The 23,338-nt window shown below is 40.5% G+C and overlaps 1 protein-coding gene across 1 annotated transcript; it reads right to left on the minus strand.

Moving 5' to 3' along the window:
• Nucleotides 1–525: 525 nt before the first annotated feature.
• Nucleotides 526–23,114, minus strand: KLHL12 (kelch like family member 12). Its single transcript, XM_040337838.1, has 13 exons — nucleotides 22,806–23,114; nucleotides 14,556–14,619; nucleotides 12,142–12,359; nucleotides 10,276–10,429; nucleotides 8,859–9,076; nucleotides 8,310–8,459; nucleotides 8,108–8,222; nucleotides 6,496–6,602; nucleotides 4,674–4,869; nucleotides 3,530–3,688; nucleotides 3,337–3,435; nucleotides 3,063–3,249; nucleotides 526–1,190 (listed from the first exon to the last, which is right to left on the minus strand). The coding sequence occupies exons 3-13, from the start codon at nucleotides 12,337–12,339 to the stop codon at nucleotides 1,064–1,066; spliced, it is 1,710 nt and encodes a 569-aa protein (XP_040193772.1). The 5' UTR covers nucleotides 12,340–12,359; nucleotides 14,556–14,619; nucleotides 22,806–23,114; the 3' UTR covers nucleotides 526–1,063.
• Between the last annotated feature and the right edge of the window lie 224 nt (nucleotides 23,115–23,338).

Genomic DNA, 23,338 nt, shown 5'->3' on the forward strand with positions numbered 1-23,338 from the left:
ATAATAATTTATGCTTTTTTCAGTTATGTTAAAAGTAGACCCCTTCACATTATTTTTTTCCCCTATTGGGTTTGAATAGAGTAGGGAAGGATTACAGATGGTCATCTGGGGCTCAAATTGATAGATTACTTGATCATGGTGATAAAAAAGTTTTACTAGACAAGAGATTAGGGAAAAGGTGAAACAGGGACAAAGACAGAAAAAAAAAAAAAAAAAAAAAAAAGAAGAAGGTTAGGATATTTAATCCTGATCTACTCCACCAAAAAAGCAAATTGTATTTCTGTCGGAGTTGCTTTCCCTCACCTCCTGCCAAGTGAAACCCATTTCCACTGGACCAAAAAGTAAATAGAAATCTCTCCAGCAAAGTTCCAAAAAGTAGGAAAACTCATTAGAGGTTAATCCTTTACCACTCTATCCAAATTCAGAAGAAAAAAAACAGTGTGATTAACACACACACACACACACACACACACACACACACACACACACACACACACACACACCTCAAGAAGGATGCTACAGGCATTTTAGTCAAATTAGTAATAATATACATTTCAGAATTTTGTTCACTTTACAACACAAAGTATTAATGAAACTGGAAATCCCGAATATTCCTGAAATGTAGCATTCCTCTCCAAACGTAGAGTTCTTCTGTAGCCATATGGCAACTAGTGACAGGATTATACACAGCTCCGTCACCCACAGGTCTAGAATATCCAGAGAACATTGGAAAGATGGTATATCAGCACTTTATGAGTTTGTATACTGGACCCTTTATTCCATCCTGCATTGTTCTTGGCATTCAAATCAACTGAAAGCCCACTGGACACCCTTATGGCTGCAGATTAAAGCTCATGTGGTCTTTGTGGCACATTGGCAAGGCATTTCCTTCCTAATGTATAACATCTTTTGCCAGTAAAAGTTTCTGTAAGGCCTGGCAATGGAAAGGCATAAATCTGTATTGTTACAGTGAAGAGTCAGTTTTCACATTTTCCTGTAGAATGCAGGCAGCAGCAGCAGCACAGTTCCAAGTCTATTAAGCCCATTTTCACAGTTTTTGCTCTCACTTCTCCCGAAGTACACAGACTCCAGCATCACACCGCTGGGTGGCCATAGATGTAACTACATCCCAACTGTCAATAACAGGGTCATAACATTCAACACTGTTCAGTAGAGAATTTCCATCATAACTGAAAAACAAAGAACAAAAGAAAACAAATTATTAAATATATGCTGTCCATATTACTTTATGGAATCATGAAAAAAAGTGTTTGGATCCAAAATCTTCGCCATCCCAGTCAAAGTATTGCAAAATCTCTATTACAGTATAAAAAAAAAAAAGGGGGGGGGGGGGGGGGAACGACGCTGACTCCATCTTTTCATACAGGCCCAAACTAAGCATGTCCCCTCACGAACATGCGAGGTTGTTGGATGTGCTGTATACCCTGTATGTAGATGCAGCTACATACAGTATACCGCTCTGTGTTCCGAATTTGAGCTAAGAATTCCAGCCTTATACGCGGAACACAGTAGAGTCTGTCACAGCAGCACTCAGCCATTCAGAGTAAGCAATGTACTCCATCAATGAATACAAAGCTTCTTCTGATTGAGTCAGAGGTTGTGACATCATTACCCCGCCTCTCTCACTTAGCCAATTGGAGGAAGCATTGTATTCATTGCTATCGTACATTGCTTACTCTGAATGGCTAAGCGTCGCTGTGAGAGATGCTACTGTGTTCCGGGAAGGATACTGGAAGTCTCCGTTCCAACCCGGAACACAGTGCGGTTTTCAATATGTAGCCGCAGCTATATACAGTTTATACCGCACATCCAGCGGCCTCACATGTTAGTGAGTGACACAGTTGGCCCAAACTATGTAAAGTGTATGAAAAGATGGGAGTTCAGCTTTAAGAATGAAATTATATATATTAACCGCTTAAAGACCCGCCGCCAAACAGCGGCACAATGTCTCTCCTGCGCGGCGGGCACTTGCTCCCGCTTCGGGAGCGCGCCCGTGGGTCGGGAGAACTCTATGTCCTCCAGGGGCCCGTGATTGCCTTGTACACAGGCAGAATGGGGAAATGTAAACAAGGCATTTCCTCGTTCTGACAGGAGACATTACAAGGATCTACTGTTCCCAGTGGTCGGGAACAGTGATCTCTGACATGTCCCAGTAAGACCACACCCCCACAGTTAACTCCTTGATCACCCCTATTGTTAACCCCTTCCCTGCCAGTGACATTTACACAGTAATCAGTGGCTATTTTTAGCTGTGATCGCTGTATAAAAAGTTAATGGTCCCAAAAAGTGTCCAATCTGTCCGCCGCAATGTTGCAGTCTGAAAAAAAAAAAATCACTGCCATTCATAGTAAAAAAAAAAAAATAAAAAAAAAATTATCAAAAACGACAAAAATGTATGCTCTGTTTGGTAAACGCTATAATTTTTGCCCAAACCAATCAATATACGCTTATTACGATTATTTTCTACCAAAAAATGATGTAAAAGTATATATATATATATATATATATATATATATATATATATATATATATATATATATATATATATATATATATATATATATATATATATATATATATATATATATATATATATATATATATCTAAACTGATGAAGAAATTTTTTAAAAAGAGGTCGCTCTTTTTTTGTGTATAGCACAAAAAATAAAAACCGCAGGGGTGATCAAATACCACCAAAAGAAAGCTTTAATTACGGGAAAAAATAAAAAAAATAAAAATAAAAATGACGTTGATTTTGTTTGAACACAGTGTTGCACGACCAAGCAATTGTCAGTTAAAGTGACGCAGTGCCGAATCGCAAAAAAAGGGTTTGGTCATTAAGGGGGTAAAACCTTCCGGGGCTGAAATGGTTAAATTCTTTTTGCGTAATATGTTTCCAAGTGACCATTTTTGTAGAATTTAGTTATATGCGTTTAGGTTTTTGACACCCATACAAATTTCGAAAACATGATTTAGGAATGGGGCTTTTCTACTAATTTAAGATGAACAATGAAATTGAATGATCCTAAAAAATACACACCCTGCAATGGCATAAAGTCTCCCACGAAGTACAGTGGCCCCAACATAACAGCGTGGAGTGGTCATGCTAGTCATCGTGGTCCAAGAGTCAGTGCGAATATTATAGGCTTCTACAGAAGATAGATGAGATGTGCCATCAAAGCCTCCCACCACATATATGTGATCATTTAGCAGCGCCACACCAGCACCTGTGGTCATAAGAGACAAATGTGAGCTCTACAACAAAGCAATATATACAAATTATGCAGACAACTGAAAATGTTAGGTCTGACTACCTGAGCGCTTGGTTGCCATGGGAGTCACATGGCTCCAATGGCTCGTATGTGGGTCATATCGTTCTACTGAGCTTAAAATGTTTAGGCCATCATAACCACCTAAAAGCCGCAAAACATAAAAACGGTTAACTAAAATGTTAGAAAACATTGCCATTTATAATGTAAAATTACATTAATTGCTAGTGTTCCTCACCAAGGCAATAAATAACTCCATTCGCCACAACAAGACCTGCCCCTTCACGTGCTGTTTGCATGTCACCCAGCATGCTCCATTGGTCAATATTAGGGTCATAGCGCTCCATACTTGTATGTCGGCGGCTTCCATCAAATCCACCTGAGACATAGATCATGTCTAGGAAAAAGCAAATATGGCTCCATTAATGAATGTAAAATAAATAAATGAATACTTTCACAAAACTTTATCAAGCAGAAGCATAGTGCTTTGAAAAACATCATACTTAAAGAAAACCTTGAGAGGGAGAGGGGGAAAAAAAAAAAAAAAAAAAAGTACTGCCACCACTGGCTACTTTATGAAATGCTAGTTGCTTGGTTGCTTTTGGCTTCAATACGTTTTAGTCTCCAACGCAGAATATACAGCCAGTGAAGTTTTAAAGCAACCCTTTCACAAAAACTAAAAAAATAAATAAACAAAAGTCACATTTAAAATAAGCTTCTTAAAAACCTTTGCACCCTGCTATGGGTCTGTTCCAAGTTATTGTACGGACAGAGCAACCATTGGGACCTGCACCGCATAGCATCATGGGAAGAAGCGCCGTCCTGTTCTTTTGGTTACTTACATGTGAGCCACGTGCAACGATCAATCATAGGCAACAACAGGAAGTACACAGTGCGCATGTTCAGCCCAAAAGAATAGGACATAGCTCCCTCTCATGGCACTAGTCCCAACAGCTGATCCGTCCTACAGTAACGGAGGTTGGAGCCATCTCAGACTGTAGAGGATTTTAGGAAGACTTCTTTAAAAAAATAAAAAAAATAAATAGGATTTTGTACTACATTTTTTTAAACGGAAAAGAGAATCCTGGCCGGTAGGTTGACCAAGCTTAATATGCCATTATAGCCATATGGGACAGCATAGTATGCATTTTGATAAATTTGAACTTACAATTTAAAGTTCTGGTCACTCAATACTGTAGGAATGTTTGATTATTGTGTTGGATATGCATATTGAGCCTACCACACTGATTTTGCTTTTGATCTGATCCGCTTGATAAGCAAAACTCATTAGGAGTGTAAAGTAGGTCTATAGAGAAGGTCTATTGGACAGGCTATATGTTTGACTTTTTCTAGATATAGGAGAGCAAAAATCTATTGCAAACCTCCTAAAGTGGTTGCTCCTGCTAGCCCTCTTCTTACATTCATTGGAGCCACAGAGTACCAAACACCATCTTCTTCAGAAGTGTAATCCAGACACTCTACAGAACTGAGTCGGGATCGCCCATCATAACCTCCTATTACATAGACACGGTCCCCAAGGGATACTGTGGCAACATATCGCCGCTTACGGGTGATACTCTGTATATAGGAAATTAATAAAGAGTGATTCAAATAGTGTTGCTATATCATTATTATACACACACACACACACTATTATAAAAAGTTACAGATTTCAACTTTTTTGATAAATGTTTAAAATGTACTCGAGTCTGAAACTCACCAATGGAGACCTTTAAAGTGAACCTGTGATGAAGCCATTAAAGTATTCATATATTAACAAGCAGTGTATGAGCTTTAAAACAATCACTTACCAACTGCTGTAGCTGCAGACATTTCATAGAAGAAGCACTGTCTGTTATTTGCAGTGTATCAGTAATGAAGAAGGCCGACAACATGAGAATTCAGAGCCAAATACAGTGTTGTCATGACAGAGGGAGGCACGAGTTCATTATATTCTGAGGCATGTCAACAGTTACTTTTCTGCACTTGCTACATGTTCAAAGAGATGCACAGAGAAATGTGCATGTATTGCAGAGAAGCAGGTTAGTTTTTATTTTACTTGATTGCTTGTTTCAAAGCTCAGTTGTAAATACTTTAAAATCTATAGACTGGACACAGATGCACTTTAAAGACATAAGGATCAAAAGAGCGAGTCTACTTGCCATCCTGTTGGACAAAGCAGCCAGAAACATAGAATGATCGCTCAGCAATCACCAACTTTCTCTAGTCTCACTACTTCCTGCAATACAGCCACCTCAGTAATAACACAGGGCCAGTATTGCAGAAGCACTGTTACTATGTCTACATCAGGGGTGGCCAACCAGTGGCCCGGGGGCCACATGTGGCCCGCGGAGCCCTCTGATGTGTCCCGCGACCTCCTGCTCTGGATTGGTGGGTTGGCAAGCCCAGATTGCCGACCCGCCATACCGCAGCATCAGTGTTGTGAATTAAGCTGTTGGTAGAGGAAGAACGCAGCTGCGGAGCAGAGCCCCATAAGCTGATGCGTCCTCTACAGCGCCGGCTTTTGCCACAAGCGAAGTCTAAGTTCAGCTAACCCGTAGGATAGATACAGGTGCACTACGCTTCACCCGCGGTGTGGGTAAACCGCAGCACAGTGTGAAAGCAGTCTTACGCCCTTTTCACGCTATCAGCCCGACCAAATTGGACCCTCACTTCACCTCCATAGAGCGACAGATGTCCGTTTACGCCGCCTACAATCAATCCAAACAGAAGGGAATTCGTCCCCTTCCATCTGGGTGGATCAGAGGGCCTATAGAGTAGCCGCGACCTGTCATCCGCCCGATCCGCTCATTGTGGCCCGCGACTGGTTACCAAGTTGCTTAAGTGGCCTTCGCTCTTCAAAAGGTTGGGCACCCCTGGTCTACATGACCAGAGGGCACTATGTAATAAGGACAGTCAGTCAATCAGGAAAAAGAAAATGTCAAGTATAGGTAAACAGCTCCACAAAGCTCTCCATCTCTATAATATAGTATTGATGGGGCCTGAATGACTGACACTGCAGAGGAATGGCTGAATGACAGCAATGGGTATTTGACAGCGACAGACCAAAAACGTGGCACTGCATGCATCTACATCTCATCATAGAAGTCCTGGACACTACACATTTAAAACATACAGTACATTGGTAAACTTCAATGTCTACACAGTCACGATAATATTTAAAATCGAAAAAGAAGGACTCACTGGAAGGAAACTCCACTCTTGGGTTTTGGGATCATATTTCTCCACTACATCTATTGGAGATTGCTGGCTACCAAACCCACCAATGACAAGAAGAACCTCATTCGCACCTTAAAAAAATATATACACCGTGACAGTTTAGTCATCACACATGGGTCCATGTACTCAGTAAAAGAAAAAAAATGCAGAACGGTTTACCATATTTAAACGTTATACTTCCAACATAAAATAAGCTCAGATGCTCTTGGAATCATAACAGTGTTCCCCAAACCATCCATTAGACATAAGACATTATTTTAATTTGCCTCACATGATCACAGATTTATGTCCCTTTTCTATTGTGGTAGCTTTTAAATTGCTTCCAAACCTGGAAGCCATAAGCTCACCTTTGGGATCAAGTTACATGTTCCACCCCTTTTTGTTGATCATCCGTGAACGAATGGACTACAAGTACCGACATCCTTTGCAGCCGATGGCTTGTAGTTCTTAAACTACCAGGGAGTAAGGCCCCTTTCACATTGGACCGGGAGCCGGTGGCGGTATATCGCCGCTAAAAATAGCGGCGCTATACCGCTGGGATTTCCGCAGGAAACCCCCGCTAATGGCCGATAAAAGGTTAATACCGCGGTTTCCCATTGTTTTAAATGGGAAGGAGCGGTATACACATCGCTCCTCTCACCGCTCCAAAGATGCTGCTGACAGGAGATTTTTTTGTCTCCCGCCAGCGCATCGCCTCAGTGTGAAAGCCCTCCGGCTTTCACATTGAGGTAGCTGGGCAGGAGTTTTTCAGGCAGTATTTCAGCGCTGTACCGCCTGAAAATCTCCTCAGTGTGAAAGGGGTCTTAGTGAGTGCTCTAGGTAGTTCATGGAGATTTCCTGTCATTGTGCAACTACTGCCTGTACAAACAGACACATACACTGACAGTTTGCAGGATCCTAAGATTTCACCCATGATCTGCTGATGCTTTACAGGAGATTGTATATATATATATATATATATATATATATATATATACACATACATACATACATACACACATATACATACACACATATACATACACACATATACATACACACATATACATACACACATATAAATACACACATATACATACACACATACTTTTTTTTGGTCATACCACTGCTTTTTAAATGAGCCTCACAAGGGTTTTACATATTGTTATTATAATACCTAAAAGCCAATATCCTGTAGTTTAGCAAATATTTTGCCAAGTAATGTAAAAGATGACACTCAAGTCATTTGGTATGTGCTTAAACTGCATGGAATTATCTGACAAGTAACAAAATATTTTAAAGGTTAGTATGCCTGTCAGCAAAAAAAAAAAAAAAAAAAAAAAAAAAAATATTCCAATATCTGCCTCAAAGAGAGATCTATACAATTTTCAGTAGCATAAAATCTATTTTACAACAATCAGAGAAAAAGGAAAAAAAAAAAAAAAAAAAAAAAAACAGATGAGCGAAAATGAAATAAGACCTAAGTTTTGTAAATGCATTTTAATTTGGGAGGGATACTTAAAATAAAAAATGTATTACGAAAAAAAAAAAAAGTAAAAAAATAAAAATAAAAAATCACATGCAAGGTATAACTTACCCAAACGCATGCGAGTTCTAGGACCCTGCATTTGACACCTTAACTCTGGGCGGAGGTGAAATTTCTTGGCTTCATCTACTAAATCTCTGCACTGCAAACTACATTTGATCAAGGGCTGCAGAAAGAAACATATAATGTATACAAAAGATAATCAGGAAGGCTAAACCAACAATCCAGCTACTGTGGAAGCTCTCTCATGTACCTCTGTGTCTATGACATCTGTGATATAGCGTGGTGTTAGCAGAGGCATGCGCACATACTGAAGAAGCTGCGAAAGCGATTTTTCCCTGTGCCGTTTGTTGTGCTTCACCCAATTTAGAACAGCCTCAAAAACTGGTTCTTCTGAATCTACCTGTAGGACGAGCAATAACAATAGTAATATTACTTTAGACGCAAGAGCAAAAACCTGTACTTTTGCCCCTGTGGTGCTGATCAGCCATTTATCAGCACTTATGAGCAGTCCCAAGGTTTGCTTTAGCTGCCCTTAGATACCTTGTGCTGCTGACAGAAATATTAGCCTATTCTCACTCAACACAGGATGCCTTTGAAAAACAATCGTTTTCTAAAGCAGGCTGAACACTGCTGATTAGAACGGCTTTGCAGCACTATATAATAGCTGATTAGTTGGGTTTTAAGAAAAAGACACCCCTTCCAACAGGAGAGAGGCCAGGTGTACATATGCTCCTCTGTGAAAGTGAACAGCCTCTTTAATAAAGAGATCAAACAGGGTAACCAATTTCCTATGTTGTACCTGAATCTCATCACATCGAATCAGTTTCTCCACCTCCTCTTGCTGCAACAGCATAAACTCCTCATGTTGCACCACTTCTGGAAAGTGCTTCTGACTGTAAACTTCAGCCGCCTGCATTAAGTCTAAGCAATTATGAGTCTCTGCAAAGTCACGGATTCCTAAGCAATTGGAAGGGTCAAGCTGAGATTCTAGAAAGTCACAACATGCTTGTTTTACACCTGGGGAGAGAGAGGCAAGATAACAAATGTTTTTTTTTTTTTGTTTTTTTTTTTAATCAGGAACATTGTTGTACATAGTGCAAAATACATAACATACAAGACAATGAGTAAAGATAAAAAGAACACATTTGTCAACATATGCCATTTTGTCCAACCAACAGAGTCTACTGTACATAAAAAAGTTACACACCGTAAATAACGGAGCAAGAAAATACTTTTAGAAAAATGAAAAAATTAAATAAGTCCAAACGACAAAAAAAAAAAAAAACACACACACACAAACACAGAGTAAAGCAAGCCCAATTTTTTGTGTTTGTTTTAACGTGAAAGATTACGCCACGAGAATCGTGATTCATCTTCTAAGCAAAAAATTGTGATTCTCGTTTTAGCCAGAATCGTGCAATTATATATATATAATATATCAGCCTTCCCAGAAGAGTTGAAGCCATTATAGCGGCTACGAACTATAACTGGGATGCCAATAAAGATCATGTGTGTGTAAAGGCAAGCGTCCCAGTACTTTTGACAATACAGTGTATGTATATCCCTTTTCTTAGGTTTTCCTTTAGTCCCGTTGACCCTGTCAGTTCCATTAAGGATGTTTTAGCTTCTAAGTACAGTTGTTTTTAGATCAGTGGTAAGCAACCTTTTGAGCACAGTGTGCCGAAAAATGTTTCCAAAGAAATTGAGCGTGACGATTTTTTAACAAATAACAGTCAACTTCACACTCTCAATCACGAAAAGTTTTTTTTATAAAGTAAATGCTTTAAACTACTTTAGCAGTAATAATTAAATATCCTGCACTCTCACACCGCAAATCAGCCCCAATTCATGCACCTTCACACCCTAGATAACTGTAACCCCTTGCACATCTGCCCCATCAATGTACCCCCTTTTCTCAACTGCCTGACCACTGTACCTCCCTGCACATCCGCTACACCAGCGTATCCCCATGCTCTTCTGTTTTACTACTACATTAGTTATAGTAGACCTTCTAGGTTTTTAACCCTTTAAGTAAACATCGTTTCACTTGTCATATTACTTGCCCTGCAGTTGCTGCCCAAACATATTCAACTTTATGGTTTCATTATCTGTGGTTCTTTAATGTTTACTACAGCACATCAAAATTTCTGAATAAATAAAAAAAAATAAAAAATACAAAATCTATATTTTTGCAGAAGGTTATGAGGCACTCTCACCTTTAAGCTGAAGTAAGCATGCAGCCGGAAGAAGCTCCTGCACATTCTCCACTGTTACATGAACAGTCTCTGTGTACACAAAATCAAGCAAAATTTCCATGGTGCAGGAAGTCAGTCCCTGTATATCAACATATGGTTTTCCTTTCTCAGACAGCTGCAGGTCAGTAGAGCAAAAAAATAAAATAAAAAGCCACATTAAAAACTGAAAGTATTTGGCAAAAACATATCAACTATGAGGCTGCATTAACACCTCTGTGGTTTCTGCGCACTTTACGTGCCATGCTACTTTTTCCTATGCAAATTGTATTGTGTTAGAAATTGCAACAAAAAAATGCAGCAAACTGATATTTTTTTACTGTATTCCACCCACAACAAAACACATTGATGTAAATGCACCTTAGGCCCCTTCAGAAGGAAGAACTCTGCCAGCAGATCCACCTGCTCAGCGGGGAATCTGTCCGCTGATCCCCCACTGAGCAGGCCGATGATAAGTCCATGTCTACTCTGCTTATGCAGAGGGGACACAGAGACAGTGTGCTTTCCTTCAGGCCGGATTTACAGTTGTGCGGTGCGAATTTTAGCTCTCTTATCTCTGAAGATCATCTCCATTTTAACTGCGAATTTGGAGACCTGGGAGAGGGGGGGGGGGGGGGGGGGAGTGTATTGGGGTGAATGAGAGAAATCCTGAAGAGAAATGAACACATGTGCGAATTAGATGCGTGCCCATAGAAGATAATGGGCCCGAATTCGCACCTGAGCCGCACCGCAATGCCTAGAAAACGCACACGTTTTTTCGGCAATGCGCAGTGCGAATGCATCGCACATATGTGAACCAGCCTCATTGAAATAAATGTATTTTATAATGTTATGTGAATTGGATGCAGTTTAAGCCGCAACCAATTCGCATAGGTGTGAACCCGGCCTTATGGTCAGTCTGTTTCCATCCGAATGTTATCCAATCCAGACAGATGGGAAACAGATCCCCCATCCGTCTGTTTTTTGCCGTTTTAAATAGGATCAGATTGGATGTCGGTGGGTGTCAAAGGACACATGTCCGTAGACATCCACTTCTCCATTAAGAGTAATGGAGGTCTGATCAGGCCTTTCTAAAAATAAAAAATAAAAAATTGACAGGCAGCCCCCCCAATCGATCCCTTTGTGTGAAAGGGACCTTAAAAGTAACAGTTTTTAAAAGTGTTTAAAAAGGTGAAAAACAAAACACATTCACAATCTAAAAAGCCTGGGGGGGGGGGGTCTAATAATCTTAATGACCTTCATTCAGTCAGCAGAGAAAACATTTTGGACCTTTGCTGCCTAATTTTGCATGCATATGAGCTGCTGGAAACTTTAACGGCCATGTAATATCTGCTCAACTGCCAATGAAGACAAAATGCAGGGAAGACATGTGGCCCAATACCATAAAGATATTACAGCCAGATGCATTAGGCCCCCCCAGATCTACCCTAGTGCCAATAAAGAGCACAGTTACCCACAGATTTTGTATAACTTGTTGGGAGAATTGACACAATTCGCATATGGATATTATACCCAGATGCATTTAATAGGCCTCAAAGATCTGAGTGCCAAGAAAGAGGTACCCAGTGTGGTCATTCGTATAAACAAACATCAGGTACTCTACAAATGATATAATGTCTACATGTTTTGCTAATATATATATATTATACACACACACATACACACACATACACAATTTTATTTATTTTCAGATTTGCAACCACTATTTTCTAAGTAGATTACTACCAGCAAATAAATATAGCATTATATACTTCAGATATGACTCCAATTCCTACACTTTTTTTCTTTTAAAGCGTGTAATAGTAAAAACTGTGTATTAAGACAGCTTACCTCACTAGTAAACATAGCACAAAAATAGTCACTGCAAGCAGCAAGAACAATGCGATGAGCAGGAAAATCCTTCATATTTACACGAAGGGTCACGTCACACAGTGTTTGGCTCTTGCGTAATGAGTTCATAGTGTTTAAGATTGATTTGGCATGGGAGTTTGTCATGATGTCTTTGGGAGCCATGATGTCAGCAGGCATCACTATGTCTGAATAGACCTCTTATAAAGAAAAAAAAACACACATCATTAAAAATGTCTCCCCAAAAATATGGACAGAAAACAAATTTTAATGTCATTTTAAACTAGGAACATTTATAGCATAAAAAGGCAATTTTAGACTTTATTTACAGTAACACTACAAATTTTTAAACCAACACTGGTCAAAATGCATGAAGACAATGCTGCAATATGATGGCCTATACAGTATTGTTTAACCACTTGTCCTCCATACGCGGTCATATGAAATCATTTATTCATGGAGATATCTGAAGCTGCTGGAATCATCCAGATATAGTTTCTCAGCAGGCAATGATTCCCTGCAATGTAATAGCAATCATAGCGGCTTTTCAGAGCCCCCTCCAGTGTTTCTTTGGTCTCTCCCGTGCAATCGGGGAGTGGGAAAAAATGTAAACGCCAGCGGTTCATCATAGAGCTGGCCGAGGACCAGATGGTCCCCGGCCAGCTCTATGACCCTCGGAGGCTGGAAGTGACGTCATGATGTTTTTTGCTGGAAAGCCTGAGATATATTTATATTTTTTATCATCTCAGACTTTCAAGCATAGAGGAGAGATCTGGGGACTTATATAGACCCCAGATCTCTCCATAAAAAGAGGACTCGTCATGCCCTATTCCTTGTAATAGGAAAAAAAAGAAAAGAAAAAAGCAGTGTAAAAATAAAGTAAAAGGTATGCATACGTAGGTCGCACCCACATATGAAAACGGCATGCAAACTACACATGTGTGGTATCACCCTAAACGTTAGAGTGAGAGCAATAATTTTAGCCCAAGACCTCCTTTGTGACTCGAAACTGGTAACCTTTAAAAAAATATATATATATATATATATATATATATATATATATATATATATATATATATATATATATATATATATATATATATATATATATATTTTATAATGGGGATTTTTAAGTATTGTAGTTTGTCGCAATTTCACAAGCGTGCGCACTTTTAAAGAGTGATATGTTTGGTATCTTTTTACTCTGCGTAACATCATCTTTCACATTATACAAAAAAATTGGGGTAAATCGATTTTTTTTAATTCATGAAAGTGTTGGTTTTCCTAAAAGAATTGTGTTTGAAAAATTGCGCCACAAATACAGTGAGAAAATTTTTTTTTTTAGACTGCCATTTTATTCCCTAGGGTCTCTGCTAAAACAGTTTTCTGAAGACAAGCAGATTAAGGACATGAATTACTGAAACCATGTCCTGTGGTCTGATGAGACCAAGATAAACTTATTTGGTTCAGATGGTGTCAAGCTTGTGTGGCAGCAACCAGATGAGGAGTACAAAGACAAGTGTGTCTTGCCTACAGCCATGGTGGTGGGAGTGTCATGGTCTGGGGCTGCATGAGTGCTGCCGGCACTGGGGAGCTACAGTTCATTGAGGGACCCAGAGATTTCAACATGCACTGTGACATACTGAAGCAGAGCATGATCCCCTCCCTGCAGAGACTGGGCCGTATTCCAACATGATAACGACCCCACACACACCTTCAAAACGACCACTGTCTTGCTAAAGAAGCTGAGGATAAAGGTGATGGACTGGCCAAGCATGTCTCCAGACCTAAACCCTATTGAGCATCTGTGTGGCCTTCTCACGCAGAACGCGGAGGAGTGCAAGGTCTCCAACATTCACCAGCTCTGTGATATCGCCATGGCAGAGTGGAAGAGGACTCTAGTGGCAACCTGTGAAGCTCTGGTGAACTCCATACCCAAGAGGGTTAAGGCAGTGCTGGAAAATAATGGTGGCCACACAAAATATTGTCACTTTGGGCTTAATTTGGACATTATCACTTAGGGGTGTACTCACTTTTGTTGCCAGCGCTTTAGACATGAATGGCTGTGTGTGGAGTTATTTTGAGGGAACAGCAAATTGACACTGTTATACCAGCTGTACACTCACTACTTTACATTGTAGCAAATTGTAATTTCTTCAGTGTCGTCACATGAAAATAAAATATTTTAAAAAATGTGAGGGGTGTACTAACTTTTGTGAGATACCGTATAATGTTTGGGGGGTTCTAATTATCTAGTAAAAACAAAAAACAGTTTTACACATATGAGAGAAATGTCAGAATTGGCAAGTGGTTAAAATATGCATCACTTGTTATTGTAACGAATTACAAAGCTATCACTGAATAAACATGACCATAATAGAACTATAAAAACTCACCCGGTGTCAAGCAGCGATTGGTGTAATTTCCAAGTCATTTACACAGGGCTTCCGGTCTTGGTAGCTAAAAGTAGTAGCAGGGAAGTGAAATAAGGAATACATTTTAATTTAAAGTGGAAGTCCAGGCAGCCACAGCAAAATTCATAAGGAACATGCAATGAGCATTTAAAATTGATCTGTATTGTTCTAACTTGTCAAAAACCCTCCTTGAGGCTGGGTTCACACTACTACACTACTTTCATCCTACTTTGCTCTGTGTTCAATGTTTCCCTATGAGAGCGTCTTGTAGCGTCCTACACAAGTCGGTCCGACTTTGAAAATGCTCCCTGTACTACTTTTGGTCCTACATTGATCCTACTTCAGGCCCATTGAATATCATTGAAGTCGGACCAAAGTAGTATCCTGTTCATGAAAGTAGGATGGATGTAGGACCAATGTAGGATCAATGTAGGACCGATGTAGCAGAGCAAAGTAGGATGAAAGTAGTGTAGTAGTGTGAACCCAGCCTTAACCATTTTTAGTTGCTAAATATCACCAGTCACATGATCGTCCTTCCCCAGCTCCCTCCACCGTTTGCAGCAGCTGGGCGGGCCATCAGTGCCCAGCTGCTGGGCGTGCTACTCATTGGAAAAAACAAGGGTAACAAATAGCAACTTTAGGTCAAAGCTAGCACCTGTGAAGGCACATGCATCAAGCTTAGAAAATGTAGAAACTTGTGAAATCTGGAGGCTGGGGGGACCCGTTTTTTCTACATTATGGAATAACAAAAATATTCGATTTGCCTAAAAGAAGTAGTGTTCTAGATAAACCTTGACAACATTCACCACATCCAGGCAATGGGGAGATATACGTTTGGTAATCTAGTGCCTTTACATGCACATAAATCATAATGGCATCTAGGGCTGCAACTAACGATTATTTTCATAATCGATTAGTTGGTCCATTATTGTTTCGATTAATCGGATAATAGCCTTAAAAAAAAAAGAAAAAAAAAAAAAGCATTTTTTTATTTTTTTGGGCCAATTTGTTGTTGGGCAGATTACAAAACACAAATTACTGCAAAAACACATTACATGCTTTTCTGCAGCTTCTCCATTGAAGTATATTGAATAATAAAAAAAAAAAAAAAAATAGCACCATTTTGCGTTAAAAAAAGTCCTTGCCCTTTCCAAATACGCAGCAGCTGGAAAAAAAAAAAAAAAATAAAAAATCCATGGATGTGAACGTGTCCCATAGGAAAACATGTAACTGAACTGTAGTGTGTTTCTGCTAAAAGCACCAAAAAACACAAAGGTGTGACCCCGGCCTGAGATGTTTAGTAACATAATGGGGTTAAAAAAACAAAAATAAGTACAATAACAAATAATCGCTATTGTAAGGCCTCGTACACACGATAGGTTAAACAGAGGACAACTGTCTGATGGACCGTTTTCATCGGTCAAAACCGATCGTGTGTGGGCCCCATAGGTTATTTAACCATCGGTTAAAAAAAAAAAAGCCAACTTGCTTTAAATTTAACCGATGGATTCCTAACCGATAGGTCAAAACCAATCGTAAGTAGGCACAACCATTGGTTAAAAATCCACGCATGCTCAGAATCAAGTCGACGCATGCTTGGAAGCATTGAACTTCATTTTTTTCAGCACGTCGTGTTTTACGCCACCGCGTTCTGACACGATCGTTTTTTTAACCGATGGTGTGTAGGCGCGACGGACCATCAGTCAGCTTCATCGGTTAACCGATGGAAACGGTCCATCAGACCGTTCTCATCGGATGGACTGATCGTGTGTATGAGGCCTAAGAGTCGGTTCACACTGCAGCGGCACGACTTCGGGGGGCGACTCTGCAAGTCGTCCCAAGGACGACTTCAGAGGCGATTTGCAAAACGACTTCTGTATAGAAGTCAATGCAGGTCGCCCCGAGCCGCCCCCGAAGTCGTACAGGAACCTTTTTCTAAGTCGGAGCGACTTGCGTTGCTCCTATTAGAACGGTTCCATTGCGTTCAATGGGACACGACTCGTCAGGGGGCTGAGCCGCCTGTCGTGTCGCCCCAGTGTGAACCGGGTCTAAGGGGGTTCATTTTTTTACTGTGGGACAGTGAAAGTAATATTTACAGTAACGATTTGCTTTTTTGTACTATAAAGGGCCAATTTTAGTTTTTTTAACCCCATTATGTTACTGGCCGATCAATCGATTATGAAAATTGTAATCGATTAATTTCATAATCGATTAGTTGTTTCGGCATTAAAGGCATCACCATTTTAATCTGTAGGGTTCAATAATGAGTTGGTCCATCCTTTGCAGCTATAACAGCTTCAACTCTTCTGCACAAACAAGATCCATAAAGACATGGATGAGCGAGTTTGCGGTGGAGGAACATGACTGTTCTGCACAGAGTGCTGACCTCAACCCGATAGAACATTTTTGGTATGAATTTTGGTATGAATTAAAGCGGAGACTGCGAGCCAGGCCTTCTCGTCCACATCAGTGCCTGACCTCACAAATGCTCTTCTGGAAGAATGGTCATATTCCCATAGACACACTCCTAAACCTTGTGGACGGCCTTTCCAGAAGAGGTAAAGCTGCAAAGGGTGGGCCAAATCAATATTGAACCCTACTGACAAAGACTGGGATGCATTTAAAATTCATGTGCGTGTAAAGACAGAGTCCCCTGTGGGAGGGAAGAGGTTCCTGGTCTTAAATCTCTCTCATTTCCGTTTAAGATTAATTGGGGCTCCTTTTAGAACAAAGTGATTAGAAGCAAAAACGGGCAATTTTCCAACAATGGGCAAAATTGGTTTATATACCAAAGTAGGCTTGGGGCCGAACAGGGTGCGCAACCTGTGTAACCCCCCTGAATGACAATACAGATTAGAACTTAAAGCGGTGGTTCACCCTCAATAACATTCTAGCATTAAATTAAGCATAGTAGCGCGAGCTACAGTATGCCTTTATTTATTTTTTTTGCCCCGTACTCACTGTTTAATCCTATAGTGAAGATTCAGACTCGCCGCGGGGAATGGGTGTTCCTATCCAGAGGGAAGATGATTGACGGCCGGCTATGGCACGTCACGCTCCCCGAAGAAAGCCGGAGTAGGTCTCGGCTCTTCACGGCGCTATACGGCGCCTGCGCACAGAAGAGCCAAGTCCTATTTTGGCTATTTCTGGAGAAGCGTGACGCGGCAGAGCCGGCCGTCAATCATATTCCCTCTGGATAGGAACGCCCATTCCCAGCGGGGAGTCTGAATCTTCACTATAGGATTAAACAGTGAGTACGGGGCAAAAAAAATAAATAAAGGCATACTGTAGCTCATGCTACTATGCTTAATTTAATGCTAGAAAAAAAAAATTATAGGGTGAACCCCCTCTTTAACGCTCTTCTACTCCCAGGTAAAAGGACAGAAAAAAAACATGGCCCACAGAACAGGCAAAGGCGAAATCTCCAATGTCTCACCCCTAAAGAAATAAGCCTTCCATGGCCGATGATGAATCTTGCAGGAAGTAGATTTAAAAGTTTTAGGCATGGTCAGGATAACAGAATCTGCAGAACCTTGGTTTCAACAGCCATGCTGTCAAAACCGAGAACCAATGTGAGATAAAAGATCTGGCTATGGAGCATCAGCTAACAGACAAATGAGGTTGGTGTACCACACTATGCAAAGTCAATCCCGAGCTCTAGCAAGGACTGAAATGTCCTCTATTTCAATTCTTCGAAGCAGACAAGGTAGTAGCTTCAGTAGAAAAAAAAAAAAATTTTAAGGCATACTGATCCCATGGTGCTACAAAAGGTGTTCACTGCAACCACGTTTGGGACCCTTGTCATGGAGACAAATCTGCCCAGCTTCTAATTTATCTGAAATCCTAGCAAATCCACAACTGGTGCTCCTGCACAAATCCTCTGACATCAACAAGTCCAGTGCAAATCCCATAGCGGACACAGAACAGTCCACTGCCAAAGCCCACCAGCTGCTTGTGGAGGGGGGTGCTGGTGGTATTGGATCGCGCAAGTGTAAAACTGCTTTTCCCTTCCTCTATACTGAAACAAGCAGGAGTTGTAAAGGTTCATATTTTTTCACCTTCCTATGCATTAAGGTAAAGAAACATCTGATGTTTGCCGGGCCCCCACCCTCCCGTTTTATTTACCTGAACCCTGGAAAGTCCTGAGTTGCGAATGCGTTCTTCTCGGGTCTTAATTGGATAGATTGATAGCAGCACAGTCCTGTAGTCGGCGGCTATGGACGTTGAATACAGGACTCGGAAGCGTGCCCCTAAGGTAACCCCTTGGGAGAGCGCTTCCCAGAGGGGGTTATCAGAAGCGAGGAGGAGCCGAGACAGCCGCCGAGGGACCACAGAAGACGAGGCCACTCTGTGCAAAAGGAGCTGCACAGTGTAGGACATGCAAAGCCCATCTCCGGGGGAAAGAAAAATTATATATATATATATATATATATATATATATATATATATATATATATATATATATATATATATATATATATATATATATATATATATATATATATATATATATATATATATATATGTATATATATATATATATATATAATCATTTATTTATTTTTTCTTTCCCCCAGAGATGGGCTTTGCCTCTTAAAGTGGAATTAAACCCTCCTATCCTTTACAGCCAAGGAGGCTGCCTATGTGGCCACTGTTTGATCTACAACTGCCATGGTGCTGCATTTGTATTCAGTTATGACACCAGTCATTTGATGGTTTGACAGTTTCATTGACAGCACAAGCAAATGTGACAATTATCAATACTGTCATGCAGGAAATATATATTTTTTTTTTTTTTAACTGTTGAATTGATGGGTTTGGTTGTGCTTTAACACCACCTTCTGACAGCCCTTTAAGTGGGCTTTAGTTCCCAGAATGTGGCACAGCCTCTGTATCATGATTGGCAATCACATAGTTGAGAGCCTATCCCACTGGCTCCTGATGCCTTGACTGAGAGCTGTTTGTGACATTTTGCCATTTGTGCACGCGCACACTCTCAACACAAAACGTCATAGCACCGTGGATACCCATGTACGGTGGCTGGGCATTAAAGCCAACCTTTCTTGCCCCCGAATATACACTCACCAGCCACTTTATTAAGTACATCTACTCAATTGCTTGGTAACATAAATTGGTAGTCTGACAATCACATGGCAGTAACTCAATGCATTTAGACATCTAGATGTGGTGAAGGTGACTTGCCGAAGTTCAAACTGAGCATCAGAATGGTGAAGAAAGGAGATTTAAGTAACTTTGAATGTGGCATGGTTGTATGTGCCAGACGGGTTGGTTTGAGTATTTCAAACACTGCTGATCCACTGGAATTTTCACACACAATCATCTATAGGGTTTACAGGGAATGGTCCGAAAAAGAGAAGATATCCAAGGAGCGGTAGTTGTGTGGAGGAAAATTCCTTGTTGATGTCAGAGGAGAATGGGCAGACTGGTTCAAGATGATAGAGAGGCAACAGTAACTCAAATAACCACTCGTTACCATGGTGGATATAAATGAGCATTTTTTTTTTTATGATACATTAATAATTTAGTTTATTCAACATGAAATGGAGCCTAGTTATATAGCATGAGGCTGTGTATTCTGCAATATTTAAATTTTTGGTAAACTTATTCAATGAATCCAAGTTCTGCAAGCTGAGATAACATGGTGCATTCACACAATTTCACAGTAACCATGAGCTAAACCAAAGTTCAGGAATATTTATTTATCCCATTGTTTTGCAAATCTACACCACAAACTGTATGATTGAAACAGTTCCGATATCGCTGTTTTACTAACCTGACAGCTTATTATTCTAAATAGGAAACCTTAAATTTTGTTTGCAAATATTAAAAAATTCTAACTACCAGCAAGAATAAGTCCTTACATTTAAAGAGCACCTGTCATATCAGATCCATAATGGCAGTGCCTGTTAGTGGGCATCCACTCACCTGCTGCTGCCGCCACGTCCCTCACCTTGTTGTGTCACTGCCACATCACCAGCCATCCCATTAAAGTAAATAGGACTGTTGGTGAGTCAACAGCGGGTCAGAGGAGGAGCCACTCTGGGACAGAGATGACAGTTGCTCTTTAAAAAATATGATTTAAATAGAGTGGATTTAAATTAAGCCTTTTTACTAGCAATTTAAAGCGATTTGATTTAAATCAAATCCACCCTGCTCGTTACAACCAAGGCATGCAGAATACCATCTCTGAACGTACAACACATTGAACCTTGAAGTAGATTTGCTACAGCAGAAGCAGATGGTAGGGTCAGAATTTGGCATAAACAACATGAAAGCATAGATCCATCCTGCCTTGTATCAATGGTTCAGGCTGGTTGTGGTGGTGTAGGAGATATTTTCTTGGCACAGTTTGGGCCCCTTAGTACCAATTAAGCATTGTTTAAACACCACGGCCTACCTGATACTTGTTGCTGACTATATCCATCCTTATAAGATATACTTTGTCATTGTATACATTAGGGTTGCACTGATGCCACTTTAAGACTCAATGATACTTTTTTAATGTCATGCGACAGTGGCACATTGGTCAGTAGTTTTTTTTTTTTTAATTCTTATCTGCCTTGTTGGGGGAGGGTTTGGCGAGATGTCAGGGGTTTAAACAAACACCTCAAATCCCCCCCTATTGAGACAGGGAAAGGGCCTGGGGATAGCGATAGAGGACGCAGGGGGACCCGGAGAGCCGGGAAAGACACATAGGGGGACCCAGAGGACAAAATGGATCGGGACCCGGAGAAGGACTTGGGGAGCACAAAGGGGGACAGCCAGGGGCGATTGGTGCGGCGGTGGGGGCAATAACAAGCATTGATCTCCCTGGCAGTTGGGAGAGGAGGAGAAGCGGCTGTCAGTAAAGCTACAAAGGGAGGTCGGTGCTTGTAACTCCCGCCCCCCCCCCCCCCCACTGGCACACTGATCATCCTTGAGGCTGCCCAAGTATCGGGCTAAGAATCTGAGCATTTGCACGAGTACAAGTACTCATGCAAATGCCCGGTATCGGTGCAACCCTAGTATACATACAATAAAATGCATCAGGATTCGCTTTTACAACGGTAATAAAACACTTCTCAACAAAACAACACATACATACTCCTAGCACATGCCCATATACCTGTTTAAATATAAAATGTCATTTAAAAATAAAAAAAATCCTAAAACACTGTACCTGGTGGGGTTATTGACAATACAGCCCTATGGCCAATACAATATCCTGCCGCATGCACAGTAGGGAACCGGGCAGTGAAGCCGCAACGCTTCACTTCCCGATTCCCTCAACGAGGATGGAGGCTGGGGCAGCCGAGCGATTGCTCAGCCTCAGCTGCCAACATCGCGGGCATGCTGGACAGTTCAGTGTCCATTTTTTAAAGGTCAGCAGCTGCAGTATTTGTAGCTACTGGCTTTATATATATATATATATATATATATATATATATATATATATATATATTTATATATATTTGGGTGGACGCTAATGTATTTATCTATTCAACGTTAGTACAATTAGGGATTAGATATGGTTTCAGCGCAGCATCAATTGGTTTAGTATTTCCACACATTAATATTGTGATTGTGCGATTTGATCATTGCTTAGGATATGTACATTTACATTCTAGTTGCTTGCATGACTTCAATTTTGATTTTTATAAACATTGATTACTGCTACCTAGCAATAATCATATGTAAGATCCAACAGGCTGGTTGATTGATTGATTAACTTGGGTACATTTAGCCTGCCCATACATATTCCGAATCTCAGCCAGTCCCTGCTGAACTGTCTAAGATTCGACCTGTCTATAACCAGCTTTAGTAAAATGTTTATTCCATCCTGCTCTTTCGAATTTTCTCATTACTGCGGTCGAAAACAAAAGTTGATTGCGCCCTAATGATTATAAAAAATTAACTTTCTAAGGATATTCTTTTCCTAAGAATTTTTCATTTGAAAGTCTTACCCATCATCTATAGGCAGCTTTACCCAATACAGGGGGAGAATCAGCAAGAACATCATGCAGCAGAGATGTGATATCTCTACATTCTGTCTGCATCTGCCATAGACCCAACAACTGCATATACATATTCCATATAGACACCCTCCTAACTGTCCCGCCGGAATGTAACTCCCTGTAAGGCTACCAAGTATTCCATTAACACCAAGCTTTCACCTATAGCAATATAAAATAATACAACATACACCGCAATCATACTCGCCTTTTAACTTACTCCCAGTCCTGTCCTGTCTGACGCTTCCTGATGACATCGCTGTGCTGTAGTATAGCGCATGCTATCGGAGATACAGGTTGTAGTGTCTTCAGAGGAGCTCATTGGACGCCATTTTTGTGGAGACAAAACTACATTGTCAGCTCAGCATTTCTCAGCCACCCGGAAATTCAGGAAGGAGACGATTACAGGAAACAGCCTGCTTCTAGTGTTTAGCACAAGAAAGGAGTTCAAGTCACCTTGCCCAGGAAATAAACAGAAAGCCTACAAGATTATACCAATGAAGTTTTCCGCTGGTTCTTTGGAATTTAGGAAGGCTGGATTGTGTTAATGGATAACATCTGAGACAATAGAATCCGTTTTAAATCATTTTGGAATTTGTTCTTAACTACTTCAGATCTGAAAGGATTCATCCACTTCCTGACCAGGCCATTTTTTGCATCGCTTTAATGGACAATTGCGTGGGCTTGCGACGCTGTACCCAAACGAAATTGAGGTCCTATTTTTTTCCACAAATAGAGCTTACTTTTGGTGGT

The sequence above is a fragment of the Rana temporaria genome, chromosome 2, assembly GCF_905171775.1.
Source record: "Rana temporaria chromosome 2, aRanTem1.1, whole genome shotgun sequence".
Taxonomy (NCBI): Eukaryota; Metazoa; Chordata; class Amphibia; order Anura; family Ranidae; genus Rana; species Rana temporaria.